Consider the following 23,095-nt stretch of genomic DNA (forward strand, 5'->3'; position numbering starts at 1 on the left):
TGTTTTGATTCCAGTTTTGGACCGGATGAATGTGGAAGGAAAAGACTTTTAGGGATTAAGTCTTTTAATTTTGTTAATAATTAAATTAGGAATGTTCTATATGGTAGTACTCAACGTTAACCAAATGCAAGATGGAATAATTTTTTCAGTTTTGTCTACATGGCATTGGTAGCATGAAAACTACTCTGTTTTCCAAATGATAGCGAAAATCGTTAAATGACATATTTTGTTAAGACTCTTACCTTTAAAAATTTTTTTTCTAATTTTAAAATTTTTGAAAATAAAAAATAAACGTAAACTTTTGTCTTTCTCTCCCACCCTTTCACCATCCCCTTCCGAACCAACCCTCCCCGATGACAGTCCTATTTTCCCTTACAACGAATTTGACTCCATCAGTGGTCAATTATTAGTCGTGTTGTATAATATCTTAAAAAATTTTAAATCAATGACTTTGTATTGTTTAAGGGATTTTTATGTTGTTTATCACAAGAATTGGATAATGTGTACATTGCAAGATGTTCTTTGGGGATGAATGAGTCTGCTTTCCCCAAGTAAGAGTATACTTTTAATTTTTAAACAAAAGATTGAAAATTTAAATTTTGACCCATAAATATTTAGTTTGGATAAAAAATTTGCTAATTCCTAATATATCCAAAAATCCATCATCTATAACAAAAATTTGATTCTCATTGCCTACAAAAATAATTAAATAGTATCTTTTTATGGTATTTTAACTTTAGAAAAAACTTAATCAACGATAAAAAAAAAAAAATAGAAAGAAAGAAAAAGAAAAAGGAATGGAGAAGAATGTTGAGAGTGAATCAAGAAGAGAGTGGAGTGGGATGGAAATGGAATCTGATGATGCATGCTTTTACGTTACGCCATACTTAGATAATGGCCATTAGTCAACCACTCTACCTTCACATCAACCTTTCCTCCAACCTCTAACCACGCTCTTTTATTATAAATATACTATACCTTCTTCCTCATCTTAATATTATACCAATTAATCAAAAAAATTCATCCTATAAATTTGAAATTATTCAGTTGAAATTATTGCATCATGTCTCAGGTATTGTTCGAATTTCTTCTTTTTTTTGTACAATTTCTATCATTAATATGGTGTTTGCTAATTACTTGCTGAATTTTCTAATTCGTTGCTATCTTTGATAATTACCCACATCTAATTTGATTTTCTGGGATCCGAGAAGCCTAATTCATGTTTTTAAATTTGAATTATGGTATGTTAATTCTTTGCGAATTTGAAAAATAGGTGAAATTTCTGTTATAATGCAATGGTTGGAATTTGGATTTGGAATAGACTTTCAACTATTAGGGTTTTTTATTATATTTCATGGTGATATTTTTTGTGCCTTTTTTCTTTGTTTGTGATTTTGGATGATGGATTATATAAGGATCATGATGATAATATTAGTGGATTCTAATGATCAAGGTCATCACTATTTCCTTTTTTTAAATTTTTGATCATTATTTCTACATAACTATCTACTTATTTTAATCTTTTTTTTGTGTACACATAATTATTTTTAATTTTTTGTGGTTGATTTTGGAAAAATATTCTATATATTTGGACAATCTGTTGATAAGGTGTAGATTCAAAGTTCAGTGACTCATTTATTTGTCTACTGTGATTGCAATTGTGATAATTGATAATAATTGATGATATGCTTTCATGGTTGAATTTGGCACTCTTGGTATTGGCATCTGGTAGTGAAACGGCAGGCCCCGGTGCTAGTTCTGGGTGAAAGTTTTCTTTGAGATTTTGTATAGGAGACTCTTTCTTTTTGAGTTAATTAGAGCACCCACAATGATAACTTTTTTGTTAGAATGGTGAAACTTTGAGAACACATGTTTTTTTTTTTTTTTTTTTTTTTTTTTTTTTTTTTTACTAGAAGGCACTTTGGTATCTTGATGCTGAATTTGGGGTATGGTTGAACATCCAATGAGATGTTGACTTATGTATGAGGAGAGAAATCTTATTGTTGTGTATAAATTGAAATAGGAGAGACAAATTGTGATGCCTTGGGTCATCATAGTGGGAAAATGTTCAAGTATATAGCATGAGTTGTGATAAATTATTGGACTGTGAGGTCGAAGGAGAGGTAATAGAGAGAAATCTGATGCCCAAAATCTTTGAGCATCCATGGGTTGCTCTAAGGGCAAGGTTAACTACCTCTGAACCTGCTGCTTAACAACATTGGTTCAATTGATATTTCATATTCCTTTAAAGAATATGAGCAAATGGTTTCGCCTCTTAATTTTGAATTCGCAAGGCATTTCGTCTATCTCTCCAGCTCATTATGTAGCACGTTCTGTTTGACTTGCTACTCTTGATTATTTTAAAGGTCTCGATAGAGTGATTTGCGTGGAAACTCCTTTACAGAAAGTGATTTGATGTTTTGTGCCGAAAAATGGAAACAATTGTTTTACATATAAATCTGAGATAAATGAGTATTGATTTTTCTGCAGACCGTAGTTCTCAATGTTGCCATGTCATGCAAAGGCTGTTCAGGGGCAGTGAAGCGAGTTTTGGATAAAATGCCAGGTTTGTACTTTGTAGTCTCCTATTTTCAGTTACGTTTTTGGTGTAGGAATCTTCTATGATGTTTGTTTTGGTTAATAAAGTAGATCCCATATTGTCGGAATAAGCCTAGAGAACATTTCTCAGTGTTATGACTGCAATAAATTTGGTTGCTTGAATTGAATCACTTGGAACATGTTGCATGTGCATCAGCATCACAAATGTAAAAGTTGCTTCTTTCTTCCAGGTTTTTGACCGATGCTCATCTGTTTGATATATCTTTAGTTACTTTATTTTGACACTTTTATGATGCTCTTATAAATAGCATTTACAGGTCATTTTCTGGAAAATTCCGTGTTTTTTCCCTTCCCTTCCTCACCTCAACCCATTGTCCTTGCCCTCTCCTCCCGCAGCCCCGGAAAGAGAGGGGACTATGTGATTGGTATCTAACAATGAAAATATAATGAAAAACTAAGCACACTAGAGTCTAAAGGTTCAAACTTTATCCCTAACAACACCCAAGAACTATGGTAGGGGTGTTCTATGCAATAAAACAAACACTTTAATAAACTAGAAATGAAAAGCAATAAGAAACAATGCAATAAACAAGAGACACAAGATTTGCGAGGTTCACCCAATGTGGGCTACGTCCTCGGTGGTGGTTAGCTTGCTTGTATTATGTGAAGAATCAATGGAGTTCTCAAGAACTCATACAATGGAGAAACACTTGGAGAAGAAGAATAGAGAAAGAGAAGGGTTTGTGTTTGGCTTAGGGTTAGAATCAACTTAGGGATGTGTGTAAGGACTTCTATTTATATTAGAAGTCATGTACAAGTGTTGGGGCAAAAGCCCATAATGATACAATCCCGTATAACTTATCGCGCAAGAAAAACAGAGGCTTCGGTTGAACCCCACTCGACCGGTCAAGCAAAACATGGTCTGGTCGAGCGGCTTTGTATCTTGGTCGAGCAGAGGTCCAGAAGGCTACTGACTTGGTCGAGCCACTTGATTCGATCAAGCAGTTCATCAATATGGTCGAGCAGCCCATCAAACACCTCCCTCATCATACACACACACATCCACATACCATTAAATTCATCAAAACTCCATTGGTGCACTCAAAGTCACACCAAACTCCAACATATAAGGATTTGTTTTATGAGGAAGGAGTGGGGTTTAGTGTTTTGTGCTGTGTTCATATATGAATGAAATAGTCCTACTTTACAATATAGCCGTGAATATAAAAGACTATGTCATGACACTTCTTTCTTTCATTTCTTATTGCCCGAAATAGTGATATTTTCCTCACAAAATGTCACTACGAGGGGCAAATCCTAAATGGATGGAGTAGACGAATACTTATTCAACAAAGCATGGAATCATATTATTTTAGATAATTAGTTGTGAGTTGTGACATTTAAAGGTGGTAAATTTCAGGAGTTGAATCATATGACATCAATTTAGAGGAGAAAAAGGTGACTGTGATAGGCAATGTAGAGCCTGAAGCTGTTTTTCAAACTGTATCAAAAACTGGAAAGAAGACTTCTTTCTGGGAAGAGGCAGCACCGGCAGAATCTGAAAAGCCGGTTGAATCTGAAGCTAAGCCAACAGAAACAGAAACCAAGCCAGTTGAATCTGAAGCTAAGCCAACAGAAACAGAAACCAAGCCAGCCGAAACTGAAACTAAGCCCGCAGAAGCAGAAGCCAAGCCAGCCGAAACTGAAACGAAGCCAGCAGAAGCAGAAGCCAAGCCAGAAGAAGTAGAAGCTAAGCCAGAAGAAGTAGCTGCTGCTCCGTGAGACAGTCAATGCCTTCGCATAGCTGGCGTGTAACCAAATTTGAATTCAAACGATTCCGTAAACTAGCTATGCGGTTGGACGTTGGAGACCGAATCTTACTGTAAACATTAATTTGTGTATCTGTTTCTTGTGAACTGAAACATGTTTGATTAAGAAGTATAAGTTGTTGATTTCAGTCATCCTATTATAATGTTCTGGAAATAACGAATGAATGGGATTACAATTGAGCTAAACGGCTTATGTAGCGTAATACTCGTAGTCATCGAACGAGTTTCCAAAGAATGGTTTCGACTTTGACGGGATGCCTTCGTCATGAACATGATATCCATCCTTAAGTAGTTACAAGAGCTTTAAGGTCTCCCTGTTTTCTTAAGCTGGACTCCCAGTACAAGGAACCAAATTAACAGTACAATTGTTATATTTCAACCCGCAATGCAATAAGTTGGTGTTTGGTAATTTTTTGTTGGCTGATGTAGTTGGCTTGTTTGATAAGCTGGTAGCAATCGTTTTTATTTGGTATCAAGCCATTTGTTAGTTGTGATTAATGCTAGTTGATCAGTAGTTAGACTTCATTTGACATACACACAGTTCTAAAAATTTCTATTCGAAGTATTCCCTCCGTCATACCTTTTTGCAACATTTTCCTTTAATAGTTTTTACACTATAAAGGTGAAAGTAGCAAATTAATGAGATAAAGTAATATTTCAATACGCAACCAAATAATTATCAAAAGTTAATTAAGAAGCTAATAAAGTAAAGGCACTAACGGCTTATCAAAACTATATCACGGCGGAATGATTCGTCGCCGGCTTCTCAAATCAACATGCCAAACATGGATCGTGGTTCCAGTGTCGACGTTTGCGTTTTTTAAAAAGACTTAACTACTCAAAACCATACAGAGTTATAAACTACGCAGCGGAAATACAAATACACGTGGGAGGACACAAGGCCTCATAACAGAATATATACAACCGAAATTTACAAAAGATAACAAGAGATACAAAATCGAAAGATAGGGTAATGACACAAGTTATGCTTCGCCCTCATCACTTTCCCCAAATGCAATGCAATGCATAAGAAGCTCCAGTACCTGCTACGCTGGTCTATGATCCCCCTGCTGCTCGACATTAGACCAAGGGCCAATGTGTCATAGCAGGACAATCATAGAAAGTCAACAAACAAACATAAACACAAACACATACACGTCAGTAACTAACATCAAATAGAATAAGGCCAACTACTAGATAGTTAAAAGAAAAAGGAAAAGAATTTATATAAACGTTAAATATTAATTTTAAAAAGGTGAGTGAAAATTTCGGCAGCATCTGCCTTAAAACTGTGTGTCTTTATAGAAAAACAAAAGTTATTTAGAAGCTAATAAAGTAAAGGCACCAACGGCCTATCAAAACTATGTCACGGCGGAATGATTCGTCGCCGGCTTCTCAAATCAACATGCCAAGCATGAATCGTGGTTCCAGTGTCGACGTTTGCGTTTTCAAAAGACTTAACTCCTTAAAACCATATTGGGGTTTGCAAGGCCCGCATGGTATCACCTCGGTCAAGGGGCGGTATCGGCCATCCGGCGCCCAGTGACCCAAGCATGCTCATACCCCCCTTACGGTGGTCCCGTCGAACCTCACCTAGGGGACTAATAAAACAACCGGACATAATCCAGTTAAGTCACGCCAGCTAATCATAATATAGTACCTTATCAGATGGGAATAACTTCCACTCTTAACTATTAATGAGCGCCCTGGGATAGCAGCGCGCCAAAACCCACTGAACCACTCAATAGAATATGAAATTCACCTATAAAGGAGTCATTCTAACTCCAATTAGGCAATAATTTGTTAATATTTGAATGAATCATAATTAAAATTCACTAGTGACAAATCAAACACAATAACCCATAAGAAATAGGACATTGCTATATTATTATAAACCCATAATTATTAATCAAATCAAATGTTAACCATTATAACATTTAACATACGTAACCTGTTTTTAAGGGTTTATTTTGTTTCATTTTTATGTTATGAAATAATAATTGGTTTGTCATTTGAGTTCGAAAGGGGAAGTGATATTTTGATAAAATTGATATGAAATTAGGTTTAGTTGGGGGAGTTTAGTTTTACAGCTTAAAAATCAAAAAGCATGAATCAAACATATTATTCACCAGTTTTCCTTTTATATTTGAACTTAATATCTCTTTATTTTTTGGAAAATTCCATATGCCGTAGCATTGAATTTTCATGAAACGCCAGTGGTAGCACTTGTGTAAGATTTTTCCACATTGTAACATTTAGTTTATGCCTTATCTAACTGCCGTAGCATTTTCCGTTAAATTCTTGTTAATTTCTGTTTAATTCACTAATTTGACGTTTCTACCCTAATTAAGTGTTGGTTGTTGTCTTTATAATTTGCCATAAACATTTAAGAGCATTGATGAATTTAACAGTGAATTAATTGTCAAAATGGTGAATTAAATATTTGAGAGCATGAAAATGGTTTAGGGCAAATCATAAAGACAACAACCAACACTTTATAAGGGTAAAAACGTCAAAATGGTAAATTAGACGAAAATTGACAAAAATTTATCTGAAAATGCTACGGCAATTAGATAAGGCATAAAGAGGATGCTATAATATGGAAAAGTCTTACAAAAGTGCTACCACTGACATTTCATGAAAGTTCGATGCTACCATGTGGAATTTTCCTTTTTTTTCTCTTTATTTTTCTTATCATATTCTTTTGTTTTTCATTCGTTATTACTTGTCTTTAAATCTTTTTATTTTAAAGACTTTTATTTGTTTTTATTTTCGTTAAATTCAAAATCTTAACTATTTATATATATTTTATTCGTAAAGATTCCAAATCGTACCACAATCCGTATTGAATCGTTCTAAAATCTAAGAAAACTCAACTTAAAAAATCTTATCGACTCGACCTTAAATTATGAATATTGGTAAATTTCGCTTCCGACCCTATTCCGCAATCCGAATCGATCATAGATCTTGGTAACATAGGGATGATCTATGAAAAGACATTAACATACCAAATTACTTGAAAATCAGGTCTTAGGTGAAGTACAAAGTAGTGGTACACCTAATACCTACTCGGAACAACATTCAAAGTTTTTCCTAGGTTTGGTTTTGAAATTTTGAAATAGTACCCGGAACAACAATCTACATCATTCACCCACCAAACATCACATTCACAATTCACAATTCACAATTTACTGTGAAGGTCTACTTGGGTTTCAGTTTTTCTCCATTGACATTGCATTGGACATTTGGGTGCTATTTTTGGTGTTTGAAGCTTCACATAAAGGTTCGCCTTTCTCTTTCTTTTCTATTTTATAATCAATTAATCATGCTTTCTTTATGCTTACAACTTATAACTATAATTGTGGGAGTGTGATTATATTTTCAATTCATACTAAATTTTATTTTATTTGTTTTTTTTTTTTCAAATTTCGTTCTTCAATTAACTTTATCTATTGAAATTGAACCATTTTACGCTTCAAGGTAGTACTAGTAGTTCAAATTTGGTCAAATCTCTTTCAATTGACATCTTACCATCTAAAGGAAACAAAAAAAAAAAGGAATTTTGAATATATATATTTTTTGCATGTATTTACTGTGAATTCGGAATTGGAAAATATAGCAACTAATTGTTATTGGTTCATAATACCTTACAAATTATATATTAATCGAGTATTGTTTGTTATCAGCGACACAGGTAAGGTTGTATACGTTTAGAGTATAACATATCCTGCGGTCTTAACCAGGTTAACCGGGTTGGTTCTTTGAATGGTATCAGAGGTCAAAGGTCGAATCTCGTCCACTTCTCATTTAAAGTAGAATATTTCGTATCAGGTATGAGAAGGAGCGGAACTCTATACACACTTCTAACCCAATGCTCTTGTGTGTGGTAGTATAAAAGAGTCTAACGTATTATAGGGTCTTAACTTGGCTCTCTTATCATATAAAGAATCAACTCAATAAAAAATTTAAGCTAATGATTAAAGTTTCATGATATATTTATTATACTCTAACATGTACATTCGACCCCCAAAGCCATTTTAAGTCCATTTTAAGTCATGTAGAGTTTGGTACCAACAAAAATGTTTCATTTGTGGCTTCCACCTAATTGGGAGTAAGATGTATATGCGACATTACGGTGTTTTTAAATTGAGTACCATTAACATGAAATTTATATTGAGGCTATTCATTCCATCTTTTTTTGTCAAAAAAAATAGTATAACCCATCTTTTTCAATTTTGGAAGAACTTGTCATCATAGGGAGATTTAAATTTTTGAGGAAAGTTGGATTATTGATAGTATAAGTATGAACCCTTTCGTGAACTTTTTATTGAGTTGTATGATATGGTCCAATAACAATTTTGTATAATTTGAATGATATCTATTATCTAACCCCAAATTTTACTATATGAATATTCTACTGTTACCGCGCATTTGGTTAGTGGTATTAAATGGTGGTAATGGAAATGATTTATAGTGTAAAATTTAAGCAAAAGTTCTAATCATTTCCATAGTAATGAAACTTTGATAAAAAAAAAATTTTGTTTACAAATTTTTATTATCAATTAATACCATCTCTTCTAATGGTAATGCATTGGAATGAATTTTACGAAGAAAATGAAATGATTGAAGTCGGATAAGCATTACCATCAAGGTAGCCAAGAATTTTTTCAACCAAAATTACCCTAATTTTTCATTCCCTTTACCGTCATTTATTACCACGTACCAAACGGGCCGAGTAGACTACTATATTTTGTTAGGATAGTTTTTTCTCCTTAATGTCTCACCTTATCATTTTGAACTTTTTGGTAGGCATGTTGAAGAGTGTTGGATTGATTGTATTGTTTGCTATAGTGGTAACATGGATATATCAGTTCATGCTGCCACCACTACAACGGCCGTGTGGACTTCCAGGCGGTCCACCGCTAACGGCACCAAGGGTGAAGCTAAGAGATGGTAGATTTTTGGCCTACAAGGAGATTGGTGTACCAAAACATAACGCCAAAAACAATATCATATTTGTTCACGGTTTTGGCAATTCTAGGCATGATGTTGTTATTGCCGCTCACCTTCCTCCGGTAACTAGAATTTTACATAAAACTAAGTGCTATTAGGAAGGAATATTATTAAGAAACCAACTCAACCAAAAGCTTAAAAGACCCCGATATATGTTATATTCTCTATCTGATGTATCAAACGGAAATTTTTCTTATTTTTCTTGTAGGATGATGTTCTTATTTTTCTTCCCTTTTGTCATTGTTTCCAATGATCCAACTTGTTATTCATGAGATTCTTTCTTTTATTCCATCACAGAAAGTCATTGAAGAGTTGGGACTGTACATTGTATCGTTTGATAGACCAGGTTACGGAGAGAGTGATCCTGATCCAACGAGAACATTGAAAAGCATGGCTTTGGATATTGAAGAGCTTGCCGACCAATTACAACTTGGGGATAGATTCTATTTGGTTGGGTTTTCTATGGGTGGTCAAACAGTATGGGGTTCGCTCAAATACATTCCCCACAGGTATTCTCTCATCATTATCTAGTTGTTCATCTGGAAATTTTATTTATCTATGCATCATTTTTGTTCTTCCTCGGAACATACATTCTATTGTTATTACTGTTACAAGTATATGAATACAAGATCAATAAAAATAGCTTAATTCATCAAAAGAGGAAGGCTCTGCCAGAATTTACATAACATACTCATAACTGTATTTTCTTATTACTATAACAATAACCAAACTGATATTTGGAAGCATTATATTAAGAAAAAATTACCGTGAATAATATAACATTTCGTTAATTTCCCTACAATAATACCAACTTTTGATTAACCATGAATAACACCAACTCAGGGGGTTTTCCTAGAATAATACTGACTTTAGTTAATTTACTAATTTACATTTTTTTGGTCATATAATCTCCTATAGTTTGATTTTTAACAAGTTAGGGATATTCTAGGAAAACACTCCCTAAGTTGGTATTATTCATGTTTAATCAAAAGTTGGTACTATTGTAGGGAAATATGAAAAATGTTGTATTATTCCTTGTAATTTTTCCTTATATTAAATGTTTTGCACCATTGAAAATGAGTGTATGTTCATATAAAATCTAAGATTATGCTAAATTTGATAAAGATTTCATGGCAAAGTATACTGGCATGCTGTTACAGGCTAGCTGGAGCAGCTCTGTTAGCTCCAGTTGTGAACTACTGGTGGAGCGGCTTCCCAGCGAACATATCTAAGGAAGCCTTTGAAAAGCAGCCGTCACTAGATCAATGGGCCCAAAGGGTTGCTCACCACCTTCCCTGGCTTACATACTGGTGGAACACTCAAAAACTATTCCCTGGTTCCAGTGTTGCTGCCGGGAAAGCTATACTCAGTCAACACGATCTTGAACTCATCCCGAAGATTGTTTCACTTGGGACACATCACAGGGTAAATTGCTTTCTTTAGTACAGTTGCTTGATTTGAAGTATCTTCCTTGAGCCGAGGGACTCTTTGACTGTACTCTCCTTTATGGGTATGGGTTGTCGTCGTCCTTCCCTCTCCAGACTCTGATCATAGTTTTCTTATGAGCGGGATACACTGGGTATGATGATGATGACGATGATGATGAGTACAGTTGCTTGATCTATCATGTCTCAACTACTTTTTTTTCCTTACAGTTATAGCAGTGCGAGAGTCGGTCAATTATATGCTTTTAAACTCGTTTGGACTGCTTTATTTTGTGGTCAAATATAATTAACGGCATCTTCAATAGCATAAAAAAAACTATAAAGTTTGATTAGCCCAATCAGATATTGAAACACACCAATTAGACAACTAATCAAGTAAAGTGCGGCATTTCTAATAGGGACACGGTATGCAACAAGGGGAATTTGAGTCGCTCCATAGGGACATGATGATCGGATTTGGGAGCTGGGAATTTAGTCCTATGGATCTCACAGACCCATTTGCAAACAAGCAAGGATTGGTACATTTATGGCAGGGCAACGAAGATACACTTGTTCCCGTCTCAATGCAAAGATGTATTGCGGAACGACTTTCATGGATCAAATACCATGAGATAGAAGGGGCAGGACATTTGTTTCCCTTTGCAGAAGGGATGGCTGAAGCTATTCTCAGATCACTGCTACTCAGTCACAAGTAGAGTCCATTATAAGAACAGGTTATGATTCTTGCATCCTGGGAAAGTGATTACGGGCTTGTAAGCACATTACAAGGAACATAGAGCAATATTGTGTAATATGGGCTGAGCAAAGACTGTCAAATAATTTTGTGGCCTTGTGCGCTTTTTCATATTGAGGCCACTATTTTTTTGTATCAAAACCTTCTACCACTTGCTTATATCTTATACATTCGGAGCATATTTTGTATCATTGAATATTTTGACGCTCTCATTTTTAAGGCCTTGTGCCATGTGTAGTCGGGTATGTTGCATATGCCTAGAACTTCTCCTACGATGTATGTTTAGTATTTGATGATTAGAATCTTGTATCATAATGTAATATAATGAAGCTTATAGCCTTTCAAAAATGGATCCAAATGTTTTGTTGAGACCAGACTACTCATACATAGTGTTGCGATTAATACTTGATAAACAATACTTTGACATTGTTGTGAATTCTCGATAAACAATCATCAATCACCATAGTTTTTTTGATTATATGAAAACGATTGACTAGGTGAGAATCAAATTCCAAATGTTCCTAAAAAGTCATATTTGTTGTCTAATAGTGACAAGATCCGATTCTACGAAGTAATTTAAGTATAATAAAATAAGAAAAATTCCATAAAAAATTCCATTTGGGCATAGAGGTTCCTCATTAGCCATTCTACATAGACAAAAAAATGAATCATCCGCTCATCGGTTTTTATATTGTAGATATTACACAACCTAATTCGCTAAGAATTTCTAACAAACAAAAGACCTCAAATAACTCAACAGGACATACATCTTGTTCACCAAAATTTCGCTCCAACAAATTTCTACCCGGCGTCTTCATCTGAATCTGTATCTGGATCTGCATCTACAATATCAGGAAATGAATCAGATGACTCATCATCCTGCTCCAAGATTGACATCTTAAATCTGTTGCTATCAACACCGAAAGCAACAGCATTTTCTAGCTGTGTTGTCGAAGCAAGCCCCTCAACTCTGCCCGACACAGAAGTTCTACTCGGTGTATCAGAAGAAATACTGTTTGATATATTCCCCTCAAGCCTTTGCTTCAAGGGACTGCTTATTTGTAAGCTAATGTCAACTGGTGCCGGACTTGTTCTATTAGGTTCTTCACGATGCCGCACATCCGATACTACTCTACCATCATTTGGTCCTATATTACCGTCAACGTTTGCATGTTCTAAGGCGCATATAGCTTTTTCCAATGTCATCACCTTGTCAGGTGAACCATTAGTAACCTTGGGCTCTTCATGATTTTCATCCAAGGGAACATCAATTAATTTGTGATTGAATTGCATGTCTTTGTAAACCTCACCCGGAATAACCGATCCAGGATTGTCTTCCATGTAAATATCATTGAGGAAGTCATAAACATCATGAGAGCTTCCGTGACCTGTCCTGAAAGTGCCATTTGTATTTGGCAACTTGTACTTGGGATCAGCACCATCTGTCCTTCCTAAAAAGTCTCTATTACCACTTGGCAGTGGCATATCTGTTAGAGGAAGTGCTCTGGGATGTACAAGCACTTCCAAGTCCAGAAGAGCGCGAGCACAAAAATTGGCAAGCTTAGTTCCGGTATTTTGCTTACCTGTTGAAACAAATGCTAGACATGAATGCACTTATATAAACTAGGAATGTATAGAGCCTTTAGTAGTGTTGCACGCAGGCAAATACAGAACATGCCAACAGCTAATAACAAATTTACAGTAGCAAAAATTATGTGACTAAGCGTATGATAATAGTTTAATAGATCAACATTATGGAGATGGACATAAACCTTAACTGAGAGAATAATGTTAAAAGATACTACAATTGACTAGGAATGTACGACAGAATACCATAAACAGAGATGAAGACATTAGACACAAACTTCTACATTTGATTACCTCTATGGAAAAGTTCAAGGCTCTTAGACAGATATGGTGGTCGGTAACCAGCTGGAGAAAGAAGAGAAGCCAAAAGTGCATGTAATGCCACAAGCTGGAAATCCTCCCATGCTAAACTCTTAGTTTCCTTGAGATGGACAGGGTTTGAATCAAATATACATCCCCCTCTGCAAGCTTTTGTTGCAACTTGCATCAAAAGATCATCAATTCTCCTACGCCAGATATCACAAAATAAAGCACCACCCTGCAAGACAAATCACACCAGGTCAGTTGGTCAGTATTAATTCATACATCTTATCAAATACTTTCTAGAAACAAGTAACTCAAATATATAGAGCATCTGATACACTTGCTCTTCAAGAATACACATTTCATAATGACAAACATCTTTTATCTTATTAAAAAGATTGAAAGGCTGAACAATAGTCCAAAATAAATCAAGAAAGATAATTCAATCCCCTAGCATGCACTTAGTAGTGTAACTTCCAAACTCTATAGATTTTTTGTAACTAAAAGCGCCAAATCCAACAATGCACTCTTCATTTAAATCTGAATACATCACTAAAATACAATATAGACTGGCTAGAAACAGAAGACCATTCTCCAAATTACCTTAAATAACCTACTGCATGACAAGGAGATAAGCTTACATTAAAAATACAGTTGATTATAAGATCTCTATTTCTATCAGCTATATGTACAAATAATGCTAAGATAATTTTTTATCAACTAAGCCATTATTGTAATTTACTAAAATCTATTACGTTTGGATATAAAACACTATTCCCACAGCTCTCAAAAAGAAAAATGTTCATCTTATCCAACTTTTTAAATGTGTGTACTATTACATGACATACCCCACCTACATGCCATCTTAATATTTAAGCCAAATTTTAAACCGAAAAATAATAAGGAGCCAAGGGAGTATATGGTAGCCTCAAGAAAAGGATTATGCTCCCCTTAGTTTCTGTATATAGCTTTTATATATTTGCAACACACCCTTGTAGTGTCTTTATATAATCTAAATTGTTCTTCTAAAATAGTTCCAAGAATCTATAATAGATCAGAGTTTTGGGTTGTGAAAAAATGCAGAGAATTAGAGAAAGGATGAAGAAAGTGCAGAGACAAAGAAAGAAATGCAGAAAAGGAAAAGATAGTAGCATATTTCAAGCAACTGCAAGGCTCCCAAAGAAAGTCTAATTCATTTCATTTCATAGGCTCGAGTCCTGAGCATTATTACAATAGGGGTATTATAGCCATAATGGCCTAACAACTTGATATTGGATTCCCTTCTAGAAGGCCCTATTCAAAAAGATTTGCCAACAAACTAATACTCCTCTGCTGAGTCATCAATATTTCTCTTAGCAGATGATGCCAATTTGTTACATCATTTTCCGTTCATCACATTACCGGTCGTCCAAAGATCCAGCTTGTTCTCAAGGTGGGTAATGTGGACGAAAAGAGGCACAACTTTGAGTTGCATTGCACCATTCTCCTTAACGTTGAGATCGGTAGTGTGAAGCTCGATAACAAATGGAAGACAATAAGAGTGTGTAGTTCGTATTGAATGACGGAAAGAAATTGGTAATGTGATTTTAGACTGGCCGTTTGTGAATTTAAGGAGTTGTAGAGGTATGGGCCAAAAAGAGAGCATGTCTTGGTTTTAATTCACATAGTGTAGTATTGATTTTAGATTGGCCGACATATAATGACTTCTCTTCCTTCATTGAGGATGAAAAGAAAATAGCCTTGGCCTATAGCCTTACTTTCGTGCCCAGCTTCTCTAAAATGCTATCACACCATTCACATAAACTCTTCCTTCATTTACCATACACTTCTTGTACGGAAAGTGATTTGAATGATTGGATGGTTTTGCACTTTGTAACAAATTTCTCAAGAAAAACATCCATTGGATCAATTTGTGAGCGTCAATAAAGTCGCAGAAACGCAAAGCTCTAATCAGAGTTTTGGGTTGTGAAACAACGCAGAAATCAGAGAAAGGATGAAGAAAGCGCAGCGAGAAAGAAATAATACAGAAAAAGAAAAGATAGTTTCAGATTTCGAGCAACTACAAGGCTCCCAAAGAAAGTCTAATTTATTTCATAAGCTCTTGCGCATTATTACAAATTTACAATAGGAGTATTTATAGCCATAATACCCTAACAACTTGATTGGATTCTCTTCTAGAAAGGCCTATTCTCACATTTCTAACAGATTTCTAACAAACTATTACTCCTCTGTTGAGTTATCAATATTTTCCTCAGCAGTTGATGCCCATTTGTTACGTCATTTTTCATTCATCACGAATCAAGAAAAAATCTTATAGGAGATATATTATGCAAGGAAATCAGTAAGGCAAAGAAGAAAATCAGAGATCAACATAATTAACTCCTTTTGACCATTCTATCAACCAAAAGGAAGGAAATCCAATACCGCTACCATTCCAAGGACTAATCCAGGAAGCATTTCACAAAAAAGGCTTATTGTCATTTACATAAATCTACCTTTTCCACTCAACATGTCTAGACTCGAGGAATTTTAAAAGATATCATGGTTAGGGTCATGAATCATAATTGATGCTTTTTCTACCTATTCTTTGTTGGTCTATCTTTTATTTTTATAAAAACGAATACTTTTATGTTAATTTTTATCTTTATTGGTAAACGAATTTTATACCCCATAAACAAGTGTACTCAGATTAGAAAAACTTCCATAGATAGTGTGGAATATAAATAACATATCAATTACTTCTCCCACTTGTAAAACCTAATGCAAAAACCGAGTTTATAAGTCGTAAGCTAGCGAGTCATCTTGGATACTTTCGGCTTGTAAATGAACCAGAAAGAAGACTATGCAACAACACAAGAGGCATCCTTTGCTTCCTTTAAAGCTGGTTGATTACCTCTGATTTCGTCATCCAATTTTTTACAAGAAGGATACCACATAAATTGAATATGTGGGGTATTACATGAAAATAGTTGTGCATCCTCAGCCAATCAAACAAACACTAGATGAGCAAAAAGTTGTGCATCCTCCTTTTGATCTATTGTCACAAAATATGCTATTGTTCAAAAATGACAATTTCTGCTAAATAGGTTTAGATATTTCACCAACAATAGAATTGAAGAAATATCTTATATTCTTTACAAAGGAAAGAAAACTTAAGGATAACCATCAACAATTTTTTGAAATCAATAACAATGCTTTCATAAAACTAGGGCCCTTAGGCCATTACGTGAGAATGTGATGATTGGGAAAAGATTAAAAAAATTTCAAGAACAATTGGGCTATAGGAAACCAAAGTATTTTTTTGATAAAACCAGTTCGATTTACGGTTCAAACTAACCCAGTCCACAGTTTGTTGAGCGACCAGTTCAGTACCAGCTATTTATTCAAATAAATATGATATTCTGGTCGCCATAGTACAAAAACTCCCAAGACTTAACGAATCACCATATAAAATTTAGTTGTCAATATCCACATATTTTCAATGAAATTCAAATATGGGTAAGAAAAAGGTAACACGTTAACAGAAGTTGCGGACCAAAACCATAGGCCAAAGGCAATTTCAGAAATCAGATCGTGCAACAGTCTATAGTGTGGGACAAAGAAACCATATATAAGACTAATTAAAGCTATAACTCAAGAAGAATTACATACCATCACTAAAAGAGCCTCCAAGGTCTCTATTGAAGCTATTTTTAAAGCAATTGATGCTCGACATTCTTTTGGTTCCAAGCATGACAAAGCCCTTTGTTCCATCAACAAGCCAGTTGTAGCTCCATGCTTTCTCTTCTTGCGGTGATGCTGCAGAGATACTTCAACACATTGCTCATCTGAAGGTGCACCATCATTGGTAGAATCAGCAAACTTTAAATCAACAGATGCATTGTCGATCAGTTCCTCAGAGATGTACAACGCCATTCCTAATTAAAAGATAGACATGTAGCGATCAATCTATTTGTATATAAGTCATTCATGAGAAGCAACATCATTTCATGTTTTAAAATACCATATTATATATACAAAACATACCGGACCCCATAGAAATCAATAAAGCTCTGATGATTGAGTAAACCTTAGTTCTTAGCTCTGACAACCAGCATGTTTTAAAATATTTCATCAGTAGAAGCATAACCTGGGCTGCATGAGGTAAAATTTGACTGCACAACAAAGTAGATTCTATGAGCGAGAAATCCAGCAACCAAATAGCACCAAGAAAGAGTAGATAAAGATCATTTGTATGAGCCTTAAAAATATGGGAAAGTAACAAAGTGGTTTACCTGCGTAACCCTTTGACAACTGCTGTAAGGACCTCCAACACATTTATGTGTAGAGCAGGAAGTTGCAAGCATACAAACTCTTGCTGCATTGCAGTCGTAAATGGTTGCAAGGTTTCCGGCAAAGATCCATTGACATCCAACACCCTTTTAATGATCGCCAGTAATGGCAAAACAGGAACTTCTACCTGTGCTTAAAGTAGAAGACAAATGTATTCACTTGCAGTCAAACGTTCTTCCACAAATCTTAGACAATGGTATTACAAATAAAACTAAGTAGAACTTTATTATTCATCAAAACATAACAGAAAATTGAAATTTTACTCGCAAAATTACCTGAACAGGATAAGAATGAGTAAGCATTATACAGCAACTTTGCATCAATGATGAAATGGAAGATATTAGTGATTTTTGGGATGTCTCTCCATTGCTCAATGCCACTCCTTTCATCAACTTCCCGCCCAAAGAAGGCGGAGGGTCTTTTCCAGGTGGAACCAATAATGACACCGCCTCCCCACGTCTTGTTTCTACAAAGTAACCATGAAGATGTAAACATATTTTTACTCTAGATCTTTAAAAGATGAGCCTGAAATGTTCTTATACCTTCTTCCAGGCCTTCAAAGGCACTGTTCAAAAGAGAGCTTAGAGAAAGTAAAATCTTTTGCATCATTGATGACCAGCTATCCTCATCTCCCTTTGACTTTGGAAGTGATGCTAAGCAAAAAGATAGTTTCTGAATACATGAAAAAAAGAATTGACTGTTAACTAAAGCCATACAAGTTGAACCAAAACTACACTCTACTGTGATGGCAAGAAGGCCAGTACCGTCAACAAATTGGCACCACAATCACCGGACATGATTTTCTTAACAATAGTATACTCTGCCTGAAAAATATATTATGATCAGTTGCTACACAAAGCCAGTAGATTGAAAAAATTAGTCATGCCAAAATCATATTAACAAGCTGAGTAAGTCCAAGCACTAATTCACAATTCACTAGAGCACCAAAAATAATTTGTTGATGAACATTTCCATTACAAGTTCATTCCTCTTTGGGTTTGTTCACGTAGATTCCAAAGTACAGGATCTCAGACTATATTCTCACTATATCAAAAGATGAAGAAAGATCAATTATGAATAAAAACTCACATTGTCATGATGACGATGAACTGAAGAAGGAAAATTATTTAAGATGGTCAGCAGCAATTGAGCAGCCACTACCTTCAAAAAATCATCAAAGTTAGAAAATGAAAATTAAAGCATGGTTGATAAATCACATAACCCCCGTCCAAATATGAATCCTGATGCCACTTTTATAGAAACACAAGTAACAGTATAATGGTATACTTCTCAGAAATATGATTAAAGGAATTTTTTGGTCAAGAATTCAGAACGTAAATTAAAAATTGACTTCAGTCTCACATCTTTTGCTTTTCCCTCGTGTCCACTCATCAATATATACCTTTGCGCATTCCACTCATTACAGAAACCATATGAAAAGAAAACTGAACTTTAATTAAGTGAAGCGTATAAATCACACAACTATTTTTTGATAGAAAGAGGCAACTATTAACCTTAATTGGGTAAAGAGGATTCAAATTTAGGCAAATTAGCCTTTTATAATAAAAGCTATTTCTATTGAACTTCACATTGTACGACTAGTGCTGTCAAATTAAAGATTTAATAGTCATTAAAGTGACCAATTTGTGTTGGACTTTTGATTGAGAAGTGTAATCTAATATGAAACGTATTACTCCCTCCAATTCTTTTTACTTGTCCCATTTCTTTATTGAGAAAGTTCACCTTACTTGTCCCATTTCTATTTTAAAACCTATATTTATAGGTAGTCCCCTTATTTTCTTAATATTAAAAATACCCAATATTGCACATGGGTCTACTATTTTAGGTGGTCTCCTCCAATTCTTAATATTAAAAACACCCAATATTGCACATGAGCCTACTATTTTAGGTGGTCCCCTCATTTTCTTAATATTTGTGTCCAAACCAAACTGAACAACTAAATTGAATTAGAGGGAGTATAAGACAAAAGATTCGCTAATCTGACAAGAAACTCAAAGAGCTAAAAACATAGACTAAAATGAAAAAATACTAACTAATAAATCCTCTGCTACATCCTCATCAAACATGTTGAGAATTGACTGGACAAGTTTCCTTGCATGGGAGTTTCCATCCTTCTTTAGGTTTGAGAATCCACCAAGCCTGGTTCAGGACACATAATGTGAGTTACATAAGCACAGTAAAATTATAATTGAATTTGAAAACAAACATTTTTTACAATACCAATAATCTGGACTACATGATTCTTTTTGTCAAAAAAAAAAAATAGAACTGTTAATAAAAAGATACAAATTCTAATTTTCTGTGATTATTTATAAGAACCAACTACATCAACAGGGATTTGAAGAGTACTAACCTTGTTATCACATCTGACACGGCAGCGCATGAAGCTACCCTGATATATTGTGAAGCCTCTGATGACTATTTAAGACATGAGATTAACATGTTAAGCGAATATATTGAGCCATATATGCTAAGTCAACTAAAATATCATGATGGCTTCATAATGGATCTATTAAAAGCTGAACTCCTAGTGACATCTATTAGCGATATATTTTTCCTTCTCTTTTAAGGTGTATGATTGATTTGGCTACCCATTTAATAATTATAGTAATCTTGAGCACTATAATGCAACTTTGAGCTATAAGCATGGTGCAAGAACAAAGCCACATCATATCATATTGACCAAGTTGTAAAACTTTCAAACCAACCAATCTATATTTCCCGCGACATAAAGATGAAAATAAATTGTGGTTTAAACCAGTTCAAGGAACGTTGATAGTTTTAGCACATACTTTGTGGTATGACAGCCACATCACCTTGTTACCACATTACCATAAGCTCAATCACGACCGAAACTTTGCACTATGGCTACAAGGACGTGTGATTTTGCCAAATTGAAAGGAGAAATTTATTATATACTTCAATGTAAATCCTTTACAAACTCGTTTATAAGTGCTACCAAGTGCTTCTAGTCCAATATTTAAGTCCACAAATGTTTTGTGATAAAAACTTAATAATTTCAGGCACTAATAAAAATCACTTCTACAACACTACCCATATATTTTCAATCTCTTCCATGAAAAAGTGGACTAAATTTGTAGCAAACCATCTTTGGTTAACTAAATAATTTTCTCTTTCTTTAATCATTTTTATCTCAACATAGCCCTACTTTTTCTTGCTTTTTCTCTCGAACCACTTGGATGTTCAAATCTATTGCTAGAAAAGTTTTAAAGCAAAAACCAGCCAGCTTACATCGATACCCAAAAGTGCTTAATCCCAAGCTTTCTCCATGATACAACCATGATGAAGAACGTTAATTATGAAAATATATAATAACTTCAGAAAAAAATACTTCGAAATTCCTTAAAGAAGAAAAGAAACATAGTTGAACAAGAAAACAAGATTTAAATTTAAGTTACAATTTGTAGTAGAAATTAGGATTCAGTCAAAATGAATATACCTGAATATGTGATAGAAGAACATTAAACCAATCTGGGTAAGATGCCAAGAATCGAGTAGAGCTGCATTCAACACTAGTCACTCCTAGCAAGCAAACACCAGCCCAACATTTATCTGGCTAGGAAAGTAACCCAAGAGTCAATTATATATACGCAAGCATTTTACTCTGAATAAACAAAAGTTGAAGAAATGGGTATTTGACTACCCACAAAGGCACAAACGCAACTTATAGGCTATGTATGAAGCACGGTAGGTCGGAATGAAAGACAACAAGTCCATCTGAACAGATTATTTAACAGCCTATTTGTGCGAGTAACTCAACACAAAGATCATAAAATCAATAGTATATAGTTCAAGCATCATATTTATCATGCTGAAGCTCTTGAACAAATGAAATTCAACAAAATTTATATGACGCGAAATTTCTCCATATACTTTAACAGCCTTTGATCATCAAAATTGAAACGGCCTTTCATAAATCATCCATATAAGTCAACTCAGATTACTTGCAAATGGTAAACTATAATAAATTCATACTCAATAACAATAACATCAAAATCTATGAAGCAAAATCCGGGTAGGAAGTAACATCAATTGTAACACTAATGCTTACAGAACTCAATAATCGCTCAACAGCACACATATGCATAATCTAAACAGTACTATACACATACTATAACTAACGACATGACCAATTACGTTTAACATTTGAAATAAAAATATGGGGGAAAGAAATAGGAGGTTAAAAAAAATTACCAAATTGGTTCGAGCAAGCATCAAAATTCGATCAAGCCACGCATCAACTGCAGATTTCCAAGCAGAAACATGCTTATTGTCGGTCGAAGGGGGTATTTCTTCGGAGAGAAGCTTATGGGTTTTGACAATGGAAACAATGGAGGAAAGTTGAGAGGGATCACGAAATGGAAGAGTTTCATCGGGTAAATGTTCTTTAAGGAGGGAGCGCAGCAACCGAGGCTTCAAAGCAATGTCGTTAAGGTCTCGGATATGGTCGAAGGCTGCCATTGAAGAAGAGTGAAGCTTTTGTTAGAATAAGAGAGACGAGGGAAGTTTTTTAGACTAAGGTGTTATTATAAAACCCTAAGCTGTTTGTTAACACAAATTTGCATTTAACAATTTTAAATTGGACTACATTATTAGTTAATGGTGCTATTTGTATAGGTTTCCTTTGAAATTTTTACCAAAATAAATATGTTTTATGATAAAAATTATCATTATAAAAAATTAGGAGTTATTCGTGTAAAGGACCTTTTACACTGAAACGGCCTCAAAATAAGAAGATTATAAATAAAAAATTTCTATTATTAAGCTATTTAAGATACGAAAATCTGGTAATCGAACGAGTAGGGAGAAGATTATATATATATATATAAAGAAACACAAACACACAACACTACATCAACTTATAAGTTCAGTTTAACTTTGTCAAACTTCCAACTTCATCTATTGAAGAAGCAATTGTCTTTAATTCATCTTGTAAATGTAATATGCAAATTTGAGTTTATAATTTAGATTATTGTTGCATGTTTCTTGTTATATGGTAGTTTTAGGGACTACATTTTTGATTATCTTTGATTACGTTTTTATTGTTATAATTTTTCATCATGTTTTATATTTGCATGTTTTATATTTGCATATTAGATTTAGATTTTAGAGAGTATTAGACCACTTTTTTTTTATTGGATTTTGACTTTTACTAGGTCAAACAGTCGAAAACTTTTTATTTGTTAACTTTCATTTTAGTTTATTTTTTATTTTATTTATTAATTAAGAAAGTGAACTTTTAACTAAATAAA

At 34.3% G+C, this 23,095-nt stretch overlaps 3 protein-coding genes across 5 annotated transcripts; 2 read left to right on the forward strand and 1 right to left on the reverse strand.

Annotated features, from left to right (window-relative positions):
* Window positions 1-734: 734 nt before the first annotated feature.
* On the forward strand, window positions 735-4,520 carry LOC130817760 (copper transport protein CCH-like). Its single transcript, XM_057683630.1, has 3 exons — window positions 735-1,072; window positions 2,491-2,566; window positions 3,980-4,520. Exons 1-3 carry the CDS (start codon window positions 1,064-1,066, stop codon window positions 4,339-4,341), a joined length of 447 nt encoding a protein of 148 aa, XP_057539613.1. The 5' UTR covers window positions 735-1,063; the 3' UTR covers window positions 4,342-4,520.
* Window positions 4,521-7,094: 2,574 nt separating this feature from the next.
* On the forward strand, window positions 7,095-11,927 carry LOC130817762 (uncharacterized). Of its 3 annotated transcripts, none has more exons than XM_057683634.1 (6): window positions 7,095-7,671; window positions 8,075-8,219; window positions 9,198-9,463; window positions 9,699-9,910; window positions 10,562-10,826; window positions 11,245-11,927. In XM_057683634.1, the coding sequence occupies exons 3-6, from the start codon at window positions 9,200-9,202 to the stop codon at window positions 11,539-11,541; spliced, it is 1,038 nt and encodes a 345-aa protein (XP_057539617.1). In that variant the 5' UTR covers window positions 7,095-7,671; window positions 8,075-8,219; window positions 9,198-9,199; the 3' UTR covers window positions 11,542-11,927. The 3 variants fall into 3 exon arrangements, with proteins under 3 accessions (XP_057539617.1, XP_057539615.1, XP_057539616.1); XM_057683632.1 differs by having other exon boundaries at window positions 8,132-8,219; XM_057683633.1 differs by lacking the exon at window positions 8,075-8,219.
* Window positions 11,928-12,141: 214 nt separating this feature from the next.
* Window positions 12,142-22,405, reverse strand: LOC130817761 (uncharacterized). Its single transcript, XM_057683631.1, has 13 exons — window positions 22,038-22,405; window positions 21,283-21,399; window positions 20,176-20,240; window positions 19,856-19,961; window positions 18,891-18,962; window positions 18,566-18,625; window positions 18,344-18,473; window positions 18,077-18,267; window positions 17,744-17,928; window positions 17,496-17,623; window positions 17,121-17,386; window positions 13,461-13,704; window positions 12,142-13,162 (listed from the first exon to the last, which is right to left on the reverse strand). The coding sequence occupies exons 1-13, from the start codon at window positions 22,302-22,304 to the stop codon at window positions 12,381-12,383; spliced, it is 2,613 nt and encodes an 870-aa protein (XP_057539614.1). The 5' UTR covers window positions 22,305-22,405; the 3' UTR covers window positions 12,142-12,380.
* Window positions 22,406-23,095: the final 690 nt, after the last annotated feature.

Source organism: Amaranthus tricolor, chromosome 7, assembly GCF_026212465.1.
Source record: "Amaranthus tricolor cultivar Red isolate AtriRed21 chromosome 7, ASM2621246v1, whole genome shotgun sequence".
NCBI lineage: Eukaryota > Viridiplantae > Streptophyta > Magnoliopsida > Caryophyllales > Amaranthaceae > Amaranthus > Amaranthus tricolor.